At 42.7% G+C, this 19,973-nt stretch overlaps 1 protein-coding gene across 10 annotated transcripts in view; it reads right to left on the reverse strand.

Annotated features, from left to right (window-relative positions):
* Positions 1-19,973, reverse strand: part of TBC1D1 (TBC1 domain family member 1) — a 184,555-nt gene that overhangs the window by 114,333 nt on the left and 50,249 nt on the right. Inside the window, exon 1 of one of the 10 annotated variants that reach the window (XM_034770853.1) lies at positions 13,325-13,658. The exons of the other annotated variants lie outside the window; for them this stretch is intronic. Coding sequence (XP_034626744.1) covers positions 13,325-13,354 — 30 coding nt within the window. The 5' untranslated portion in view covers positions 13,355-13,658. Of the gene's footprint in view, positions 1-13,324; positions 13,659-19,973 lie in introns of those variants that run through there. 10 annotated transcript variants of the gene reach the window in all.

The following is a 19,973-nucleotide window of genomic DNA, read 5'->3' on the forward strand; positions in this document are numbered from 1 at the left end:
CAGCAACATCGGTCCAATTCCCAGTTACACTGCTGTAAATCCAAATTTAGTACACTAACGCCAATGGCGTAACTCCAGATTTAAACCCATCTAACAGATTAAAATTTAAACCTTAGTTAGATATGAACATTTAATATTTTCCCAGGTATTTCTCACACTTTTTTTATTCTGTGTTTCTATCTAAAATGGCTGAATTGCAATATGTTTAACTCTGTCACAAGTTTGGTATTTTAATTGTGGGGTTACTATCTCCCATACGCAATTAAAAAAAATTCACATCCATTGGCATGCTAGTTGTGGCTTCAAAACTTGACAATGCTTACCATTATGACATTCTTTGGTGTGGGAGACATGTCCTCTCCTTCTGATCACTCTGGCTGACTGTAGACATTCAGGGAGTCTTTCCATTGGCTTGAATGGACATTGGATCAGTCCATTGGTGCATTTTGGGGGGATTCTACTTTAGCATCAAAGGTCCACTTTATCTCTGCCAAATAAGAGCTTTAATAGCTAGATCATCACTTTCAAAAGTGATTTTTGGATGCCTTTCTTTTTTGCGTGCTTGACTTGAAGCACTTGGAACCTGATTTTCAGAGACGCTAAGCATTCAAAACTGCATTTGAATTCAATGGGATATGCAGTTTTTAAGTACAGTGGTCTTAGGAAAAATTGGGAAGGTCAGAATTTAGGGGGACATAATTACAGGAAGTTTCCCCACACAATGAGGAATAAAACTAGCAGCTAGATAGTTTTAAGAAGAAGGAGACAAATCTTATTTGTCTATCAATATTTAAATTCCCCTGCAGATGAGGAAGTGTTTACTGCTTGGTCACTTAAGTGGCACATTTGAACTTCCTCAGGTCTCTGCAGAGAAGGACAAGACTCCCAAAAGGACTGGTTAATCACACAGTGACTGAGAAACAGATTATTTCACAAGGGCAAAACCATCTTGAAAAGTCCCTTCGGTTTTACTTAAGAGAACCAGCCACCTTTTTGTAAATAGTACTGCACTAGTAAGCCTTTTAGTGATGTTAAATAAAATGCAATATTTTTAAGGGTTAAAAATGTATCAGATGTTTTTACAAGAATGTTTCTTTGGGAAGAAGAATGATGTAACAAGTTATTGACCTTTAATCAAGCATTTTAATATTAAAAACACTCATTTAAATTTATTTTTACAAGTAATCCATGCTTTTCATAGAGATTGCTGTCTAGGATTCAATATTTCTAAAATATTACAGGATAATCACCCAACTTATAAACTTTTGAAAGTTACTTTGACCTGAAAATAACCTAACAAACAGGAGTGTCTGCAAATTTAGTTTCACAATGCACTTACATGCGCCTTTCTGAAGTGCTCATCACTTATGATATCTAGGCATTTATGAGGGGCTGTTTTAAATTATTGATGTGTACAATGTATTAATCCACAATGCATTAAGGCAAGAAGAAAGAAAATAATGCATTTAGTGAAACAAGTACTTCTCTCCAAGCAAAAAGTTTTGTTATGCAAGGAATCTGTAGGGAAATTTTAACCAACACAACAGAGAAAGAATGATATTTTGCATTTTGAAATGAGTCCAAGAAAACTTACTGACTTCCTTGTGATTCAGCAGGGCCGTTAAACCTAAATCTTTCATTGTGTGACCTGAATGAGAACTATTCAACTGTCTGAGAAAAACTTAAGCACAATGGCCACAAAGAGGAGGCTAGCCATAGTCCCGGCTCCCCTCTTTGTTGTCAGCTACTAAATTTCATTAGCAAAGACAGTTAAAAATACATTACTTCCCTAATGATGTTTTTCCATTTAGCGTAAGCTATTTCTGTAGTTCTCAAGGAGATGGTACATGACAGTGACATGGCCAGTCCACATTATGAGACTTCTCAAGCAGGGTTCTCAAATTATCTCAGGAGAGGGACCTTACTGAAGATCACTCACTGAGAGGGTAGTCCATCCCCCCCACCACCGCCATACATTGTTGATGGAGAGAAAACCACACCACCCCTCCTTCCAATTGAGGTGTGCAACTGTCTTAAAAATCCCATATGACAAGCTGAGTGATCAGCTTAAACATACATCAAGGATTTGGCTTGCTTTATTCTTTTCCACAGATCAACAAAAGGAATGATTTGGCAAACATCCTGCAGAGCAAAAAGAGAGTGGAAAGATGTGTGCATATAGCACTACCACACACCTATTTGCGGTGCAGATGTAAAGAGGCACCTAGCTCATCAGCTGGGGTTTTAAAGGGACAATATCAACATAAATATTACAATTGTCTCCATTTAAAAAAAAAAACTTTCTATTGTGACAAATACCACCTAGGACTACTTGAGAGATTAGAACATAGATTTTTTTTTCTTTTAACTTTTTGTATTTGACAGCAATCATTTCTCCTTCTGTGTGAGTCTTTCACACAAGACATCCATAGAGAAAAGAAACTTCAAAACAAAAATAACCCTCCCCACCACACACAAAAAAAAACCCCAGGAAAGTGTGATTGGTACCAAAATAATTGGTAGGGAGACTGGATTTTGAGTTAAAGGTGTCTTCACATTGGATAAAGGGCTGACTGGCATAGAAAGAGCTATTAAGTGTGTGGTCAGTGAGCTGATGGATAGGTGGGGAAAGTGGGGCCTCCAAATGTGTCTCTCCAAATAAACTGAATGATAGAGGAATACATTATTGAGTACTGATAAATAAAAGAAACATATCTGTCCATAAACTTCAAATAATAAATTTTCACTTCTGAATATAAAATCTCTGAAACTCCCATAATTTGTTTCTATTTGCTTAATAGATACCTCCTTTGATCTACATAATACTCCAACTCCTTTGATGCGCAAAAGAAATTCTCAATCTCTGTTCCCTTTTTAAGATTAAGAGACATCCCCCTTTTGAACATGTCAAGTCTCTTAAAACATCACAAGTTTTCCTTTATGCTATTTTTCTTGTTCTGTAAAATATGAAGGCTGGAATTTTCAAAGGAACCTAGTGGAGTTAGGCACCCAGAGCACATTGACATTCAGAAGGAGTTGGGCAGCTCACTCTTAGACTGCCGTGAAAATTCCACCCTAAATTCCGACCTTTCCGATTTTTCCTAAGACTACTGTACTTAAAAACTGTATATCCCATTAAATTCAATGCAGTTTCGAATGCTCAGCATCTTCGAAAATCAGGTTCCAAGTGCCTCAAGTCGAGCACCCAAAAAAGAAAGGCATCCAAAAATCACTTTTGAAAGTGATGACCTGGCTATTAAAGCTCTCATCTGGCAGATATAAAGTGGTATAGGACCTTTGATGCTATAGTAGAATCCCCAAAAAATGAACCAATAGACTGATCCAATGCCCATTCAAGCCAGTGGAAAGACTCCCTGAATGTCTACAGTCAGCCAGAGTGATCAGAAGGAGAGGACATGTCTCCCACACCAAAGAATGATAGCATAATGGTAAGCATTGTCAAGTTTTGAAGCCACAACTATCAAGCCAATGGATGTGAATTTCTTTTAATTGCGCATGGGAGATATTAACTCCACTATTACAATACCAAACTTGAGACAGAGATAAACCCATTGCAATTCTGCCATCATTAATATTCAGTTTCTTAGATTGTAAGCTCTTTGGGGAAAGGACTGTCTTTTTGTTCTGTGTTTGTATAGCCCCTAGCAAAATAGGGTTCTAGGTATTATAAGAATACAAATAAAAACACAATACAGACCTTCATATACTACACTGTACTCCATGAACAGCAATGGCTCTTTAAAAATAGATTCTCTCATCAAAAATGCACTTCTGAATTCTGTCACAGTGTGTCCTACTACCTCTGTTTTAGGAATACATATCAAATGAAAGAGTCAGGCACTTCCCCATCTAGCTGTACCCTATAGCTGGGGTTCTCACAACAAAATTTTTGGTGGCCTCAGAGTGCGGTCACCAACTCTGGCTGGTGGCCACTCTGACACTTGAAATCATTGAAATCATTGCAATGTACTTATGTAGGTTTATTTTTTTTTGCAGACTCAATAATAAAAACAATACTGTGAAAAGTGATATTTGCATGTTTGTTAATATCACTTTTCGCAGCAAGTCCCAGGACAAATTAAGCCCTGGATGGATGGATTGGAGGGGGAATCAGCATGGGCCAGGGGAAATGGATGCAGGGCCATGAAGGCAGCGGGATCCAGGGGCAATGGGGGAGGGATTTGGATGCAGGGCCAAGGGAGGGAGTGGGGACAAGGGGTGATGGGGGTGGGTGGTGAGCCCCACGATCAGAGCTGGGGTCAGCAGCCATGCAACTGGGGATCAGTGCCCGCAGCCAGAGCCCGGGGGCAGGAGCTGCACAGCCGGAGTCGGGGGCACTAGCTGCACAGCTGGAGCTGAGGTCAGAGCCTGCTGCCATGTGCCCAGAGCTGTGGCTCAGCGCCCAGGGCCAGCACGTGCCAGAGCTTGGGTAGACACTCACGGCGGCAGCTGGGGGGCTAGCACATAGGACCAGTGGCCGCTGCCGCAAGGTCGGAGTGAGGGGTCGGCGGCCAGGGCTGGGGAACCATGGCTGGGGGTTGGCGACCACTGTTGGGGATTGACGCCCAGGACCAGCACCCGCCAGAGCCCAGGGTGCCTGCTGCCGCACAGCCGGGGCTAAAGTTTGGCATCCAGAGCTGGAAGCTAGGGGTTGGTGGCCAGGGCTAGCGCCTGGGGTCAGCAGCTAAGGCTGGGGATCAGATCATGCAGCCAGGGGTTGTCACCATTCGGCCACAACCAGGGATCAGAGCCTGCTGCTGCGTGACCAGGGATTGGAGCCTGAAGCCCTGTGGGCTTGGCCACAGGCGAGCGCCACATGGCCAAAGCTGGGGGCAGCGCCCAAAACATCACAGCTGGAGCTGGGTGTTGGCACCCGAAGTTCTATGGCTGGTGACCTGGTCCGCACAGCCAGGCTCCCTAAGTCCTGCCACCTGAGCCCACCGCCCAAGCACCCAGGACTGAAGCCTGACCCCCACTGCGCTCCCCCCATAGGTCAAGAACTCACCTTGCTCCCTCAGCGTTGTGCCCCACCTGTCTCCACAGGCAGGGTGGTGCAGCCAGGAGCAACAGGAAGGGCGGGGGAGGGGATGATGCTTTGCCTCCATCCCCCAATCACCACCCAGGCAGGCTGTGGTCGCACAATGAAGCCATAGTGTCCGCATTTGAGAAAGGATACATTCCCACTGAGATGTTAATTGAAATGTGAAATTCCTGTCTTTTTTTCAAGTCAAAACTCTGGTAACTACTAATATATGCCTTTAAAAATAGAGCTTGTACACATAATATGCAAGACTTTTTTTTTCTATGTATCTCTAGTTGCATTTTAGGAGGTTTGGGCTGTAGAAAGGCCCAAAGAAACAAAAAGAGAAAAGTATGCAACATTTAAAGAAGTTGGAACCATCCACATTTCCATGACAACAGCTTCAGTGAGCTCACCTGATTGGTGCTATAACAGCAGACCAATGATCCAACAAATGTGCAGAGGCAGCTCCTAAAATCTAACAAAATGTAACACTTCTTGGTGCCAAAGCTCCTCGAAGTCAAAATCAATTTGATAGAGAAGGGTTGTTCACTTAGTTCGGTGTTGCCTATTCTGTGGTATATTTACTGAATGTGTGTGTGCGCACTTTCTTTACCTATCCCCTGGAATTTTCGGGGCATCTGCAGTCTAGAATCCTGGTTGCTTGAAACCTGCCAAATCTGGCAATTCTTGGACCTGGCAGTGGGACCAGGGAAGTGAAAAAGACCTTGTCTTCGTCAGGAAAAAGGTATGTTCTTAACTCAAGTTAACTATAACAAGGTAAAATCCCAGTGAAGACAGGACAGTTTGTTGTTTTTACATTAGTTAGCACATCGAATTAAAGGCTATAGGGGAGCATAGAGTATTCCTAGACTTATCCTGGTTTTCCAGTCACCATAGACTCTGCGTAAAGGATTTTTTTCAGATTGGTTTGGTTTTGGTATAATTTATTTAGCTCTAATACCTATCATATACTTGGAGGATGTCTCTATTAAAGATTCAAAATCTCTCTCTCTTCTATTCTGGTCACAGTTTACAACATCCCCAAGATTTCCCCCACAAGACCAGATTTCATATTCCCAATAGTTATAAAATAAATAAGGTCTACCTTCCCCCCACAAATTTAAAAATAAACTCCTCAGGCCTTAAAAAAACCTCAAACCAACAATAGAGAGGGCAGAAACCCAATTTAAAGAAACTCCTTTGCAAGTTTCCCTTGAAGGAACTCCATTTACTCTAATCAGTGCTTACTAGGTATGTGTATGATCTTGTTCTAACTCCATTGAATGGGTTCTATTCTAGTCTATATAGGGTTTTAGGCCATGCTCATTCCCATAGTATCTGAGCACCTAGCCAACTGATCCAAGAATACTGGCTCAGCCTTTCAGTAGCATGACACAGAAAAAGACGTGGCGGAAACCTAGGCAGAATGTCTGTTACAAAAACCTTACCAGATAAAAAGCAACAGAGTCCTGTGGCACCTTTAAGACTAACAGATGTATTGGAGCATAAGCTTTCGTGGGTGAATACCCACTTCGTCTGATGCATGTGGGACGAAGTGGGTATTCACCCACGAAAGTTTATGCTCCAATACATCTGTTAGTCTTAAAGGTGCCACAGGACTCTCTGTTGCTTTTTACAGATCCAGACTAACACGGCTACCCCTTTGATACCTTACCAGATAAAGATACCTCTGCCCCTTCACAGCTTTTGAAAGATCTTGCTGCAAATCCTTTCTTGCTGCAAGAAAGGTCTCCCGGCAACAAAACCACCCCCAATGAGGAGCAGTAGCTTCATCGACAGAAGAGCAGTTCCTGCCAAAGAAGTGCTGTCCACACCGGCACTTTTCATCATTAAAACTTTTGTTCGGGGTGTGGTAGGCTGGGGGTGTTTTTCACACCCCCGAGCGACAAAAGTTTTAACAATGAAAGTACAGTGTAGACAAAGCATAAGTCTTCACAGCTTCTCTCCCCTGAATTATTATCCTGTGCATCTGAGTTAATTGATAAGATCTGTTTAGGGCATGTCCCCTCACAGGTTTTGCATATCTCTGTATGCCAAGAAAGCAAAGGAACTCAGCTTTTTTTGTCTTGATAATATACCTCTGACATTTATGGGTCCATCAGTATTCCAGCTCTAACTTGCTAGTTTTAAGGGCATCTGGCTTGGTAAAATAAGTTTACTTCAGGCTGTATTTTGGTTAACAGGATCTCTGCTGAAGATTTACCTCCTACATCCTCTCGCCAATGCCTGTGCCACACATACTGCTCCAAGTCCATCAACCTTTGAGATGTCTTTTTATAAGTGTTTGATTTTTCAGAATGCAAGTGTTTACTAGCTGGCACAGGGATCAATGTATTCTCAACATCTTTTTAGGGCGGAGGCTTCTCAGAGACAATACGACTTTTAGATTCTCAGGAGGAGAAATATGAGCTGCAACATTCCTGCAACCCTGTGAACTGATCCATGAAATGACACTGATGGATGCTGGACTTGGCAAAGGCTGCATGGCCTGCCTTTTTGTGAGGCTGGAGCAGAGGAAGGTGATGATCCCCAAAATGTTGATATGGCCAACATCCCTTCTTGTAATTCGTACTGTTGTTGCGGATGGTCCAAGAAGCAGAAGCTAAAGGAGGGTGTCTGTAGAGGCTAGGGACTGAATAATATTTGTTTACTACTTTTGCTCAACTGCTATTTCAGCATTGGCTGAGTTTTCCCAAAAATCACTGGTGCCTGGGGAATTCCGTGCTGAATTGCAGGCTGAGTATTCTCGATCACATTCATCTCTAATGTGCATTCCTAAAATAGACATTTCATCACATTTGCGGTATGTCTACAGTACCAGCACTATAGCAACCAAAGGGGTTTTTCTGTTGCTGTAGTAAATCCATCCCCTCAAAAGGTGGTTACTAGTTAATTGGAAGAATTCTTCTGTTGACCTAGCTGAGTCTACAGTGGGGTTAGACTGACTTAAGGCGTGAAATTTTTCACAGCCCTGAGCAATGTTGCTACGTCAACCTAGGTTTTAGGTATAGACCAGGCCTGCGCCTCTTAGCAAGGTGGCTTAAAACATAACTAATATTTCAGACTATAAATAGCTGATAGCAAGAGAACTAAATAAAGATGAACTGCATAGTCAAATGTAAAGGTTAAACCACTCTGTAGTATTGTCTTGTGTTACCTAAGGGGCCAATAACTCTAGTCTGCTCCCACTGAACCTAACGGTTGTTTTGCCACTGATTTGGCCCCCAAAACTGTGCTTGCCTTGTTCTTACAGGTAGTACTACTGACTTCAATAGGACTACTTGGGTGAGTAACGGAAGGAGGACTGAGCTGGGATCTAAATGTTGTATTTAGATTTGTAGAGGCTAGACCAGGGGTGGGCAAACTTTTTGGCCCGAGGGCCAGATTGGGGTTGCGAAATGGTATGGAGGGCCAGGTAGGGAAGGTTGTGCCTCCCCAAACAGCCTGGTCCCCACTCCCTATCGGCTCCCTCGCACTTCCCGCCCCCTGACTGCCCCCCTCAGAGCCCCCAACCCATCCAACCCCCCCTGCTCCTTGTCCCCTGAACACCCCCTCCCGGGACTGCCCCCTATCCAACCCCTCCCCCTGCTCCCTGTCTCCTGACTGCCCCGACCCCTATCCACACCCCTGCCCCCTGACAAGCCCCCCGGGGACTCCCACACCTATCCAACTCCCCCCATCCCCTGATCGCCCCCCCCAGAACCTCCACCCCATTGAACCGCCCCCAGCTCCCTATCCTCTGACCATCCCCCGGGACTCCCAGCCACTAACCGCCCACCGGGACCCCACCCCCTATCCAACCACCCCCTGCTCCCTGTCCCCTGACTGCCCCCCGGGACTCCCTAACCCCTTATCCAACCCCGCCACTCCCCGCCCCCTTACCATGCCATTCAGAGCCGCAGGACAGGCTTATTGGAAAGCTTGTGAGGTGGGCGAGCGCAAGCCGCGCAGCCGGGCAGGACTGGTAAACCAGAGTGCTTCCAGCATGGCTACAGGGGAGGGGGGACAGTAGGGGAGGGGCCGGGGATAGCCTCCCCAGCCGGGAGTTCAGCAGCCGGGCAGGATGGTCCCGTGGGCCGTAGTTTGCCCACCTCTGGGCTAGACCCTGGTAAGAGTTATAAAGTAGCAAGCTCAGGTAGTCATTCAGTCTGGCTGGAGATCCGTTCGTTATTAGATTTGGAGGTCAACCGGGATCTGAAAGCAGATGCTTATAAGAACTTCACTCCAAAAGGCTTCAGTGCATGTTCTATATTCATTCACATCTAAGCAAAGAGCGCATGAACCAGGCCCAATGGTCACAGCATGAAAGAAATATACAGACCTGAAGAACCCCAGGGAACAGCCCCATTAAACTGACCATTTCCATTTTAAATATCTGCAAGCAAACGGTGTTGACCTTTTTTTGCCCAAAGAAACAAATGAGACTAGATTATCAGATAAATAGTTGAAAAATGTCTTGGTAAATTCTGATTTATTTTTATGATAAAGAGATTGCACTATAGTACTTCTATGCATCCGAAGAAGTGAGGTTTTTACTCACGAAAGCTTATGCCCAAATAAATCTGTTAGTCTTTAAGGTGCCACCAGACTCTTTGTTGTTACTATAGTACTTGTATGAGGTGAATTGAAAAATACTATTTCTTTTGTTTATCATTTTACAGTTCAAATATTTGTAATAAAAAATAATATAAAGTGAGCACTGTACACTTTGTATTCTGTGTTGTAATTGAAATGGATATATTTGAAAATGTAGAAAAGCATCCCAAAATATTTAATACATTTCAATTGGTATTCTATTGTTTAACAGTGCGATTAATCACGATTAATTTTTTGAGTTAATCGTGTGAGTTAACTGTGGTTAATCGACAGCCCTAGTAAAAATATTTGCAATGCAAGTCACTCATTGAGGGTCAAGAAAAGGAGAGGTGGAGCCAAGCATAATTCTCTGCAGTGTATGTTTGTAGGGAATTAAGTGCTAGTTTAACAAAACATTAAGAAAATGGGCAATAGATACTGTAGTGATTTGTATTTAAAAAGACATCGTAAAAAGGAAGAAAAAATTATTTTAAAACCCATATTGAAAAACAAACAACAATAACAGCTTTGCCCTCCGGACTTCCTGAACATAAACCCTTTGCCTCTAAGCTAGATCAATTTGTAGTTTCATGCCTAGGCCAAGAACTTGATCACTATATCTTGTCTCAGAGACACGTATTATAAGAAACATCCAAATATAGTTTTATAATAGAAATCATGGCAGAACTTTAGCAAGGGGAATTCTAATGGGTAGCACTAGATTGTATCAGAATACGAAGAAACATTTCATAGACAGAGATCACTCTTCAAAATTCAGCATTTTTAGGCATCATTTTATTTAGTTACCTAAGGCTACTGGCAAGTTTAAGGGTGCACAGCACACACACAAAGGATATGACTTCACTGCACAGGTAGCCTGGGTAATTGGCACCTAGGTCTGAGCTCCTGGATTAGCCTAGCCCAGATGCGAGCAGCAGTGCCAGCACTGCAAAGCCACACCCAAGTTACTGTGTCCTAACTGGTGCTGCACTCCGGTCTGTGTCACATGGGCTACTGGTTCTTTGTGCTGCAGTAAGCTAAGCTGATCTATGATTCTTTCCCAATGAATTGTGGGAGAACTCGTCTGTTGTTCTGGGCACACAGACGGAATTGTGGAAAGGCACTGGAGGACTATCAGCAATCAAGTGCTTTAGCCTGCTACTCATTATGAAGTGGGTGGGTTACCAGCCCATGTGAAAGCCTAACTCAGGCTTTAGCCTATACCCCAGGGCAGGCCAGCTAGCTCAGGTTCAAAGCACCACGAAACTTGGGCAAGAGGACTGTGTGTTGATGGGAGCGTGAGTGGCAAGTATAAGAGGCTTGGAGAGGCTAAGCCTCTCCAAACGGAGCAAGAAATGCTGGATGTGGCGCACCTCCCTCTGGAGGTATGCTGGCCTGCTGCCTTTGGAGCACCACTTCCGAAAGCTCCTGAGAAATGGGGTGGCCACCAGCATTCGGACCATGGCCCTGCCCACACTCCACCCCAAGGCCCCACTCCCACTCTGTCTCTTCCCCCATGGTCCTGCCCGTGCTGCGCCTCTTTCCCCCCGCCCCAGGCCCCACGCTCCACCTCTACCCGCCCTCAACTCCACCTCTTCCCCCTACGTCCTCCCCACCTGTGACTTGCCCCTCTGTACCCTCTTCCCTCATCCTTAAGACAGGAGGGGGTAGAAAGGAGCAAGCAGCATAGAGTTCGGGGGAGGGGAGGGAAATGTGCAAGTGGTGAGTTGAGCCTCAGGAAAGGGGGCAGAGAGGAGCGAGCAGCAGGCAGGGGGGCATCAGGAGAAGAGGCCAAGCGAGAATGGGGCCTCGGGGCAGAGCCTCAGGGGGGGGGGGGGGGGGGGGGGGGTCACAGTCTGGGTGCCAGTGGGCCCCCCCACTTCTAGGGAGCTTCTGCACTTGCGCACAACCTCCTCAAATGCAAGAGTCATGCGCTGCCTAGGTATGGGAGCCAGGTTATGGGCAACACCCAAATAACAGCCTGGGTTAAATCTGCAAGGAAGATGTACCCAGAGGCAGCGTCAGTGCCCAATCAGGGGCCTAATTCTGTGAACACATGTTACTTCAAAGGGATTGTTCCTGTGAATAAAGTTACTGTCATGCATAGGTGTTTACAGGACTGAAGCCTTAACAGATGCTACTAAGCACCTGCTCTATTGGGAGGCATTTTGTTTGTTTTTAAGAGGTGGAATTAGAGAAGGCTCTGTTTTCTGGACAGTTTTGTCACTTTGTACCACTCCCTATTTTGGAATGGACCAGGATGTGGTGAGCAGCAGATAGCTGGGATGGCTTACAAAGATTGGCAGGACCTTATGTTTGTTTTTAAAATGTAAATAAGTATTTACCAGTAGGTAGACTCCTCCTAATTGGCTTTTACTGATCTGGTTTTGGCAGCCAGAACACTTCTGTGTTAACAGCCTAATTAGAAATTTCTACACACCCGTTTTGTTTCACTTTCTATCCAAATTAGTAATATTGATTAACTTCCATAAAAAATAGAATAAAATTAAACACAAAACAGCTTAAAAATATTAGAGATTTTTTTAAAGCCATGAGATATTCTTATAAACAGAGTTAGGAGTGTTGTCAGCAGTGCTACTTACTACTGAGAACTAGCCAAGCCGATGTACTACAAGTACTGCCTTGTAAAATTCCAACCTTAGCTTCTTTTTGACCCACTGCTTTGTCCAGCTGACAAGTTATCCCAGTTAGTCCAGTCTGATAATTGATTAAATATTTACACAACAGAATCATCATTTTTTTTTGCAACAATCATCCATAAGACTGGATATGTTTGTGACAGCTCGCATGGAAGTCAGAGAATATCATTTCCAGGGCAACCACAACAAATGAGTGTTCATGCAACAGACAGAGAATATGTAAGCAGGGGGACATATTGCTGTGAGAGCAAGACAGGACCAGACCCAGTGATAGTAGAGGGGACTGTAATTTTCAACATGCCACTAGTGTGATAACCACTTAAACAGAGAATAAAGGCCAGGCTGGCAAATAAAGGGGAACACTGCCCTGCAAAATAACTGGAGTTTAAATTTAAAGAGACTTTTTTTTTAAGATATTTTGCAAGATGGAATAGAAAACAAAACCTTTTATCTGAAAAGCTCAACAAAATTAACAAAGGTGGTCAAGTATTACACAGACATTCATGAACGTATCCTCATAACACTTCCATGAGGAAGGTGTCGCATCAATTTTGCATTTGGGGAAACCGAGGCATGGGGAAGTTAGGTGACTTGCACATTATTTGCCTACATCCAAAATTGGTTTCATATTCACTGTGAACCTCTGGCTAAAATTCTGAACAAGAACAGTGCGAGTGCCATTACTTACATCTTTTCCAAAGCGAACAAGAACTACTACACTCAAATAAGCTATAAGACCAGACTTACAGTACAGTTTTAATTATACTTTTCCTGATTTCACAAAATCAGCTGTAAGATACAACATCCAACAATAACCATAACTTCAGTTTATCTCAACACAATTTTATATACCTATATATTACAAAAAGTCTTTCTAATTTTACTTGACACAGTTAAAAAGTGCAATGTGGCTCTTCACCCCATGCCTCATTTCTGTGATTTAACAGTGTAAAAAAAAAATCTGGTAGTTCTTACACTTTTTAAAAAAAGAATACATAAGAAAGTGAGTGAAAACTCCTCCTACCTTAGCCACCCAGCTGAACAATGGTGACATCTCACAAGATCAGACACAGATCACCACACGCTATTGTAACTTTAGCCACTTTCACTGCCTCTTTTTTCCACTTCTTGCCTGCTTTTGTCTGATAAACAACCCTCTTACATTTGCATCAAGCAGTAGTCTAATTTACTGTGAAAAGGAGAAAAAGCCTTCTTTAGAAACAGTTTTTTAGGCAGCCCGTCTTATGCTGCAAAGAAGCATGTTCACTTCCCAGACTCTACAGTAACTATGAGGTCACTGGTCTTTGAGACTTCACAATTCCACACAGTCTATCTCAGAGATTCAGTGAAAGAAAGGAAAGGGCTGGGTGGGTAAGGGGAGGAGGGGAATATGCCACAGGCAGCTTTGAGAAGAGACTCCACCTACTCGGATGAAAAGGGAGAGACAGAAAAGTACTAACAGAGTGCTGCTGTGTGGATTATTCAGGAAGTTGTGAAATGGGGTAGCTTGCGCTTAACAGCACTGTAATAACATATCAATGATTTAAAGGAAAAAAATACAAACTATACTGCCAACCAGCGCTGAACTTTAAATAGCTCAACATAAAGACAGTATTCATAGCCGGTGTTTAAAAAAAAAAAAAAAAAAGTTAACGTAGCTTTCTAGAAAAATGCCAATGTCAAAGAAATGTTTTAAATACAAATTGAAAGCAAAAACAAGCTTCTCTTTTAAACCGGCAAAAATGCAAGTTTCCTAAATAATCTTAGTTATTTCTAACTAAGCTATTGACATTAAACCCAAAATACTAGTCTCTCTAGTTTAAAAAACAAGCTGACATTAACAGAGAATAGAACAAAAAATAACCTTTGAATCAATGTAAAGTGAATTTCAGGCAGATCAAGACATGTTATTTGCCATCCAAACCAGATGTGCTTCAACTACCATACCACTGCTCCTTCTGTTAAAAATGCTAGGAGTGTCTGTAAACAAACGTGAAGAAGAGCTCTGTACAGCTTGAATGCTTGTCTCATATTGGACCAACTTCTGTTAGTGAAAAAGATATTACCTCACCCACTTGTCTCTGTAATCATATACGTTTACATCAATACACACATACTTACATCAACTGACATTAAGAAGCAAGTTCTCCTCTCAAGTCACTACTCAGCTGGGAGTAGAATATGGCATTAAGTCTCTTATTTGACATCAAAAGGCTATGCTGAATTTGAATTCATCAAGGAACGGTTTCACTCAACCTTAGAAACAAAGAGTAAAGGTCTGTAACATGCAAATACATGTGTTTGTTTACTCTGTGTCAGTGTGTCACAACTCTCCATCCTGTATATCCAAGCCTTGCTCGTAAAAGAAAGCATAGTATTCTGTGAAGCAGCAATGGAATGAGAGGGCCGCAATCAAGACATAGGTCCTGCACTGTTTCGTACAGTAGCTACAACATTTCAATCAATTTCCACATCACTAAACGGCAAGCAACACTGGCAAACAGTCTGACTTAAGTTTTAAGTTCTTCTAGGATATTCTTTGAAAATGTCTCATGTGAGAAACCTGTCCCAATCTGGGCTATGGAACACAGTACATTACTGCACTATTATTTATTTATATTGCTGCAGCACCTAGAGGCCATAATCAGGGATCAGGTCACTTCACACTGAGTGAAAAGACAATCTCTGAACCAAAGAACTTACAATCTAAGTATACGATTAGAGACAACAGAAGGATACAACAGACAGACAAGGGGAAATACAAAATTACAGTGATGCAATTATGAGAGGGGTACCTGTGTTAGTCTGTATCTGTAAAAAGCAACAGAGAGTCCTGTGGCACCTTTAAAACTAACAGATGTATTGGAGCATAAGCTTTCGTAGGTGAATGCCCACTTCGTCGGATGCATCCGACGAAGCGGGCATTCACCCACGAAAGCTTATGCTCCAATACATCTGTTAGTCAGTGAGGCAATTATGATTATTGTAATAAGAAGTGGTCACTAGCCTTTCACCCTTTGGTGACCCGCTCATAACTGAGATAACAATCATGGATGTTGAACGCCCAGAATGGTAGCTAGTGATATTGCAGGAGGGAGCTTACAAAGCACTGCTTGGACTATGCCTCAGTCTAGACAGGGCCATTAGATTTCTCACTCTCATGGACAGTCATCAACTTCATCAAGGAGGGAAAAAACCTATTAACCAATATATTTAAACATTTTGCACCTTTTAGCTGAGGATCTTAAAGTCTGTTGACACAAATATTATGTTCATTTTACAGATGGGTAAATTAAGCTACTGAAAGGTTAAGTGACTTGCTCAAGGTCACACATTTAGTCAGTGGAAGAACCATATAAAGAACTGCGGAGTCCTGATTCAAAGTCCTTTGCTCTAAACCAGTGGTTCTCAACCTACAGCCCATAGGCTGCTTGCGGCCCAATCAGCACAGAGCTGCAGCCTATATGACCTCCTCAGGGCCATACAGGTAGTATTGGATGCGGCCCACATAATACATTGTGGGGCGCATAGGCGGCTCAAAATGGTAAATAGGTTGAGAACCACTGCTCTAAACACTAGATTGCAGTGTTTGTCCCTGAAGCCAGAGAAAGTTGTCCAATTTCAGCCAATAAAGAGAGATTCATTGTCAGGCGAAATGGACTTTTACATTATTCTTTATCTCAGATATGTTTTATTTTAGTGAACCTCCCACCTAAAATGCAGGAAGGGCTCTATCATGCAACCTTTGCTCACAGAGGGCCTGATTCAAAGCCCACTGAAATCAATAGGAATCTTTCTATTGGCTTCAATGGGCTTTGGATCAGGTCCAAAGTTTGGGTTGCAGGTTCTAGCCCTACAACAATAAAAATGCAAGTTATTCCAAAGTTTCATAAAGGTGAATGGAAAACAGGCGTGTGTTTTTCAAAATAATTTGGAATTTTAAGCTTCTGGTAATAACATGGAATGGGTTGAAGGTCTCAGTCTGTTCTTCAGGCATCCACATTCAATGCCACTATCCCAACTTGAACTAATTGGCTCTCATAGCAAAGAGCCTGAGAATAAAATTATGCATGCAGTGTGCACTGTGCTTACTCTCTGAAGGTGGTCTCTCCAGAGGCATTTTGGCAAGGCAACAGGGAGAAGTTTTCACTGCCGCTGATCATAATGCAGGTGTTCTGTAGATGAATAAAAGGCATCTCTTTTCAGGGCTTCAAATCTGGCACCTTTCATGAGCACTAGATGTACTTTTAAATCTAAGTGTATTTGTAAGTTAGGCCCAGATTTCTAAAGGTATTTTGATGTTGTGGCACTCAGCGTTGCAAGACCTAACTGATATAGGAGCCTAAATTTCAAATTTTCAAAAATTACTGAGTGCCGCAATACATAAATATCTTTAGAAATCTGGGGCTTAGTCCACTTTTTTTAAATAAAGCAATTGGAGGCATGAGGAAAGGAGCACTTATTTAGTGCTCATAATAGCAGGACTGGCCATCAGTTATGTGAGAGAGTTGAAGTCACATTCTTCCAACACTGATCATAAACATGTCTCTGAAGCTACTCTTTCTCTCCCTGCTTCACGGTAGATCTTCTATCTATACAGAAGCTTTCCCAGCTGTCCCTTCCTGGCTAGATTCCTGCTGCAGTTACAGTTTTAAACAAACAATACTCATATCCTTCCAGTTTCCATTAGATGATGTTGTAGGTCAGGAGACCCGACTGGAACTGACTCGATGTGTGATCCTGAGCCAGCCACTTAACATCACTCTCTACATCAGCTTCCAAATCTGTGAATTGTAATAGTAATGTTTACATGGCTTTGTAAAGGGCTCTGAGGATCCTTTGGATTTGGATTCAGAAAATTAGGCGTTGAAGTCCAAGTTCTGCCACAGATTTGATTTTTGCTGTCATGGTGCCAAGACTAGATGTTTGCTCAGTGGTGCCTTTACAGCAGGAGGGCCTAGTTCAATCCATTTCTTTTTGGAATTTTTCCCCTAGTGGTGCATTCAGTTATTCACCCCTACTTTTATGAACACCCCCACTTTCACCTTTATGGTTCAATATGTTTCTTGAAGTTCTCCTCCATTGGCCCAAGCAGGTATAACTTTTTTTCCCCAGCAGAGAGCAACAGGGAAAGGAAATGAAAAAAGTTCTTATGGTGTCACTCTCCCTTAAGAAGGCTGGCTGAAAGAAATTTCTTACATGAATTCACTGATTGATAATTGCACCCCATTTCTTGACATCCTTGAATAAAAAAATGTTGAGACTGCTTGAAGAATGCCAGACCTCCATTCCACCTACCTACACCCTCCGTTTCCCTCCCCCTTCATCTCTCTTCTCCCATTTTATTACTGTAACCCCCGCACTCATGTGTTCTGCATAGTATTGCCTTGTACTTGTGCAGCTTTGACAAGCTGTAAAATTGCATAATTCTATTGGCGATCTCATGAAAAGAAGGTATTTGGGAACATTCACAAGCTGCTGTAAGTCATTTTCACTTTTGGACTTGTTATTGTCCATTTCTTTAAAAAGAAAATCAATTAAAATTAATTTTAAAAAATACTGGCTGGCTTACCGGGCTTAGTTTGGGATTTTCTCAGCAATACGGAAAAAAATAAATGTTATCTCCATCCCTGGTGCCCCAAGTGGCCCTTTTACTTCTGTGGAATGCTGACTGGTAGAGGAGCATTCAGACACTGCATCAGATAGCCAAAGTGAACTTGTGATGCTGTCCTGCAGAGAGCTTCCACACACACACATATGGAGCTGATATGAATGTCTTCTTTTCAACCATGGCACTTCTTCCCTCTTGTATACACACAGCTAACAGAACTCTCATGCTGGCTCCAACACAGACCTAAGTGACTGCTTCCTCAAGGGAAGGGAGGGCTCTAAGTGGATCTGTTATCACCACTTGTCTTCTGCAGATCTGAGACTTCCCTCTGTGAAGGTAAAAGGTGTGTATATGGATTTGAGAAAGCCAAGCGGGACTAGCAAAACCATTCACATGGAGCTACTGCAGGCAGAGAGAAAGACAGGCTTTCCTCTCCTGTGTAGCCCAGCCTCCAAGGACCTGGGTCAAACTAGAACTGCGGGCCAGCTCTTCAAAAAATATATGAGAAAAGACCATTTTTTGTTCTTTTGTTTTTAATTTGGGCTAATTTGTTGTCAAGAACAAGAAAAAGAAAATGACTAAACACAGACAAAGATGGCTTCCTAACCTAAACGATCCAGCCACACAAGATCTGCCTCCACCTACTAGAGAGAGGGACCAAAAATACTGTCATCCAGTTAGCCCTTTGTCTAAGCGAAAATACATTAGTCAAGTGCTAATGGGGGATGGCTACTATTGTACCTTAAAATGAATTAAACAAAACGTAACATTTCTATAAGAGGGAATTCAAATAGTCTGCTTCCCTTATCAGAATTTGCTGCATAGTAGAACAATGCTGATAAGCATACAATACTGAATGCAGCAGTAGACATTAGAAAAGCATTGGTTGGGTCAAGAAAAAAAAAAGCAAATTAAAAAATTAAAAAACAGTAAGAAGGAAGATTAGCTATGGTGGTCATAAGAATTTTCCTGAGATGGACCTCTTTTTGTCAGGGTTGGCCACACAGCACTGAACAATATACTAGTGAGGGGAAAGCAGATCTGCCTTTTCTCAGCCTCATTCTAAGTGTGTTCTAGGTGAAGGGGGAAGTGGGGTTGCAGGTTCAAATACAGTGAATGAGTTCAACGAAAGCCTCTCCCTGTTTGCCAGGGAACAGGTAGCGCTAATCATCTGATTCAGAATGCTCAGAGAGGGAGGAAAACTTCCTTCATCAGCCAAGGACTAGGGTGAATACTATGTGCCAGGGAATCGGCATAAGAGGTCTTTTTGCTGGTTTTGAGGGGTGGATTTATGGCCCTTCTGTCAAGAGTCTTAGGGACACTGGCAAACAGCTAAGGAGAAGCCACCAAAACAGAGCTGTAGAAACTGAGGGGTTGGGTGGGGAAGCTGGTATCATGCAGTGCGAAACATGCTATCATCTGGCAATCTCCAGCCTTCCTTAAAACATCTACCGTAGACCAAGCCGGAGGGAAAAGGAGGCAGCAAAAAAATCCTGAGGAAAGGAGGTCTCAGCTGCTTAGGAAACTTTTGCCTCTGAGTACAGAAGCAAGAAGCCTTGGGAGCAGCATCAATACAATTCTGCAGGCCTGCCCGTAGAGGGTGCTGACCGGCAACAGTACAGGGATTCAAAACCAGTAACCAGCCTTTCAGGTTTGGAAAAAGCAAAAAACCCAGCAGCTCCAAGCCTCCCGGAGCAATGAATTCCCACGATTATTTAAACTTAGAAACTTCCAATAAGGCTGAAGATCTAATTTCAATGTTTGTAGTTCATGTTCACTCACAGCATCTAATTCAAGCAGAGCATAACAATCAAATAGACATACCAGTGGCAGTGGAATATAATTGATTTAATGATGTTTAGTGGTTGAATTCCTTTGATGATGGGATATTAGGAATAAGACAATTAAATACAGATTAACCATGTCTAACACTAAAGTTACAATGAAAGAGTTTCATTCACATCATCTGAGTTCCTACTCTTTTCTCTCCCTTTCCTCTCCCCCTCCTCCCCCAAGTGTTATATTTCCTTTCTCTTGGAGTCTTCAACTGTTCCCTGGCGAT

Source organism: Trachemys scripta, chromosome 5 (genome assembly GCF_013100865.1).
Source record: "Trachemys scripta elegans isolate TJP31775 chromosome 5, CAS_Tse_1.0, whole genome shotgun sequence".
Classification (NCBI taxonomy): Eukaryota; Metazoa; Chordata; order Testudines; family Emydidae; genus Trachemys; species Trachemys scripta.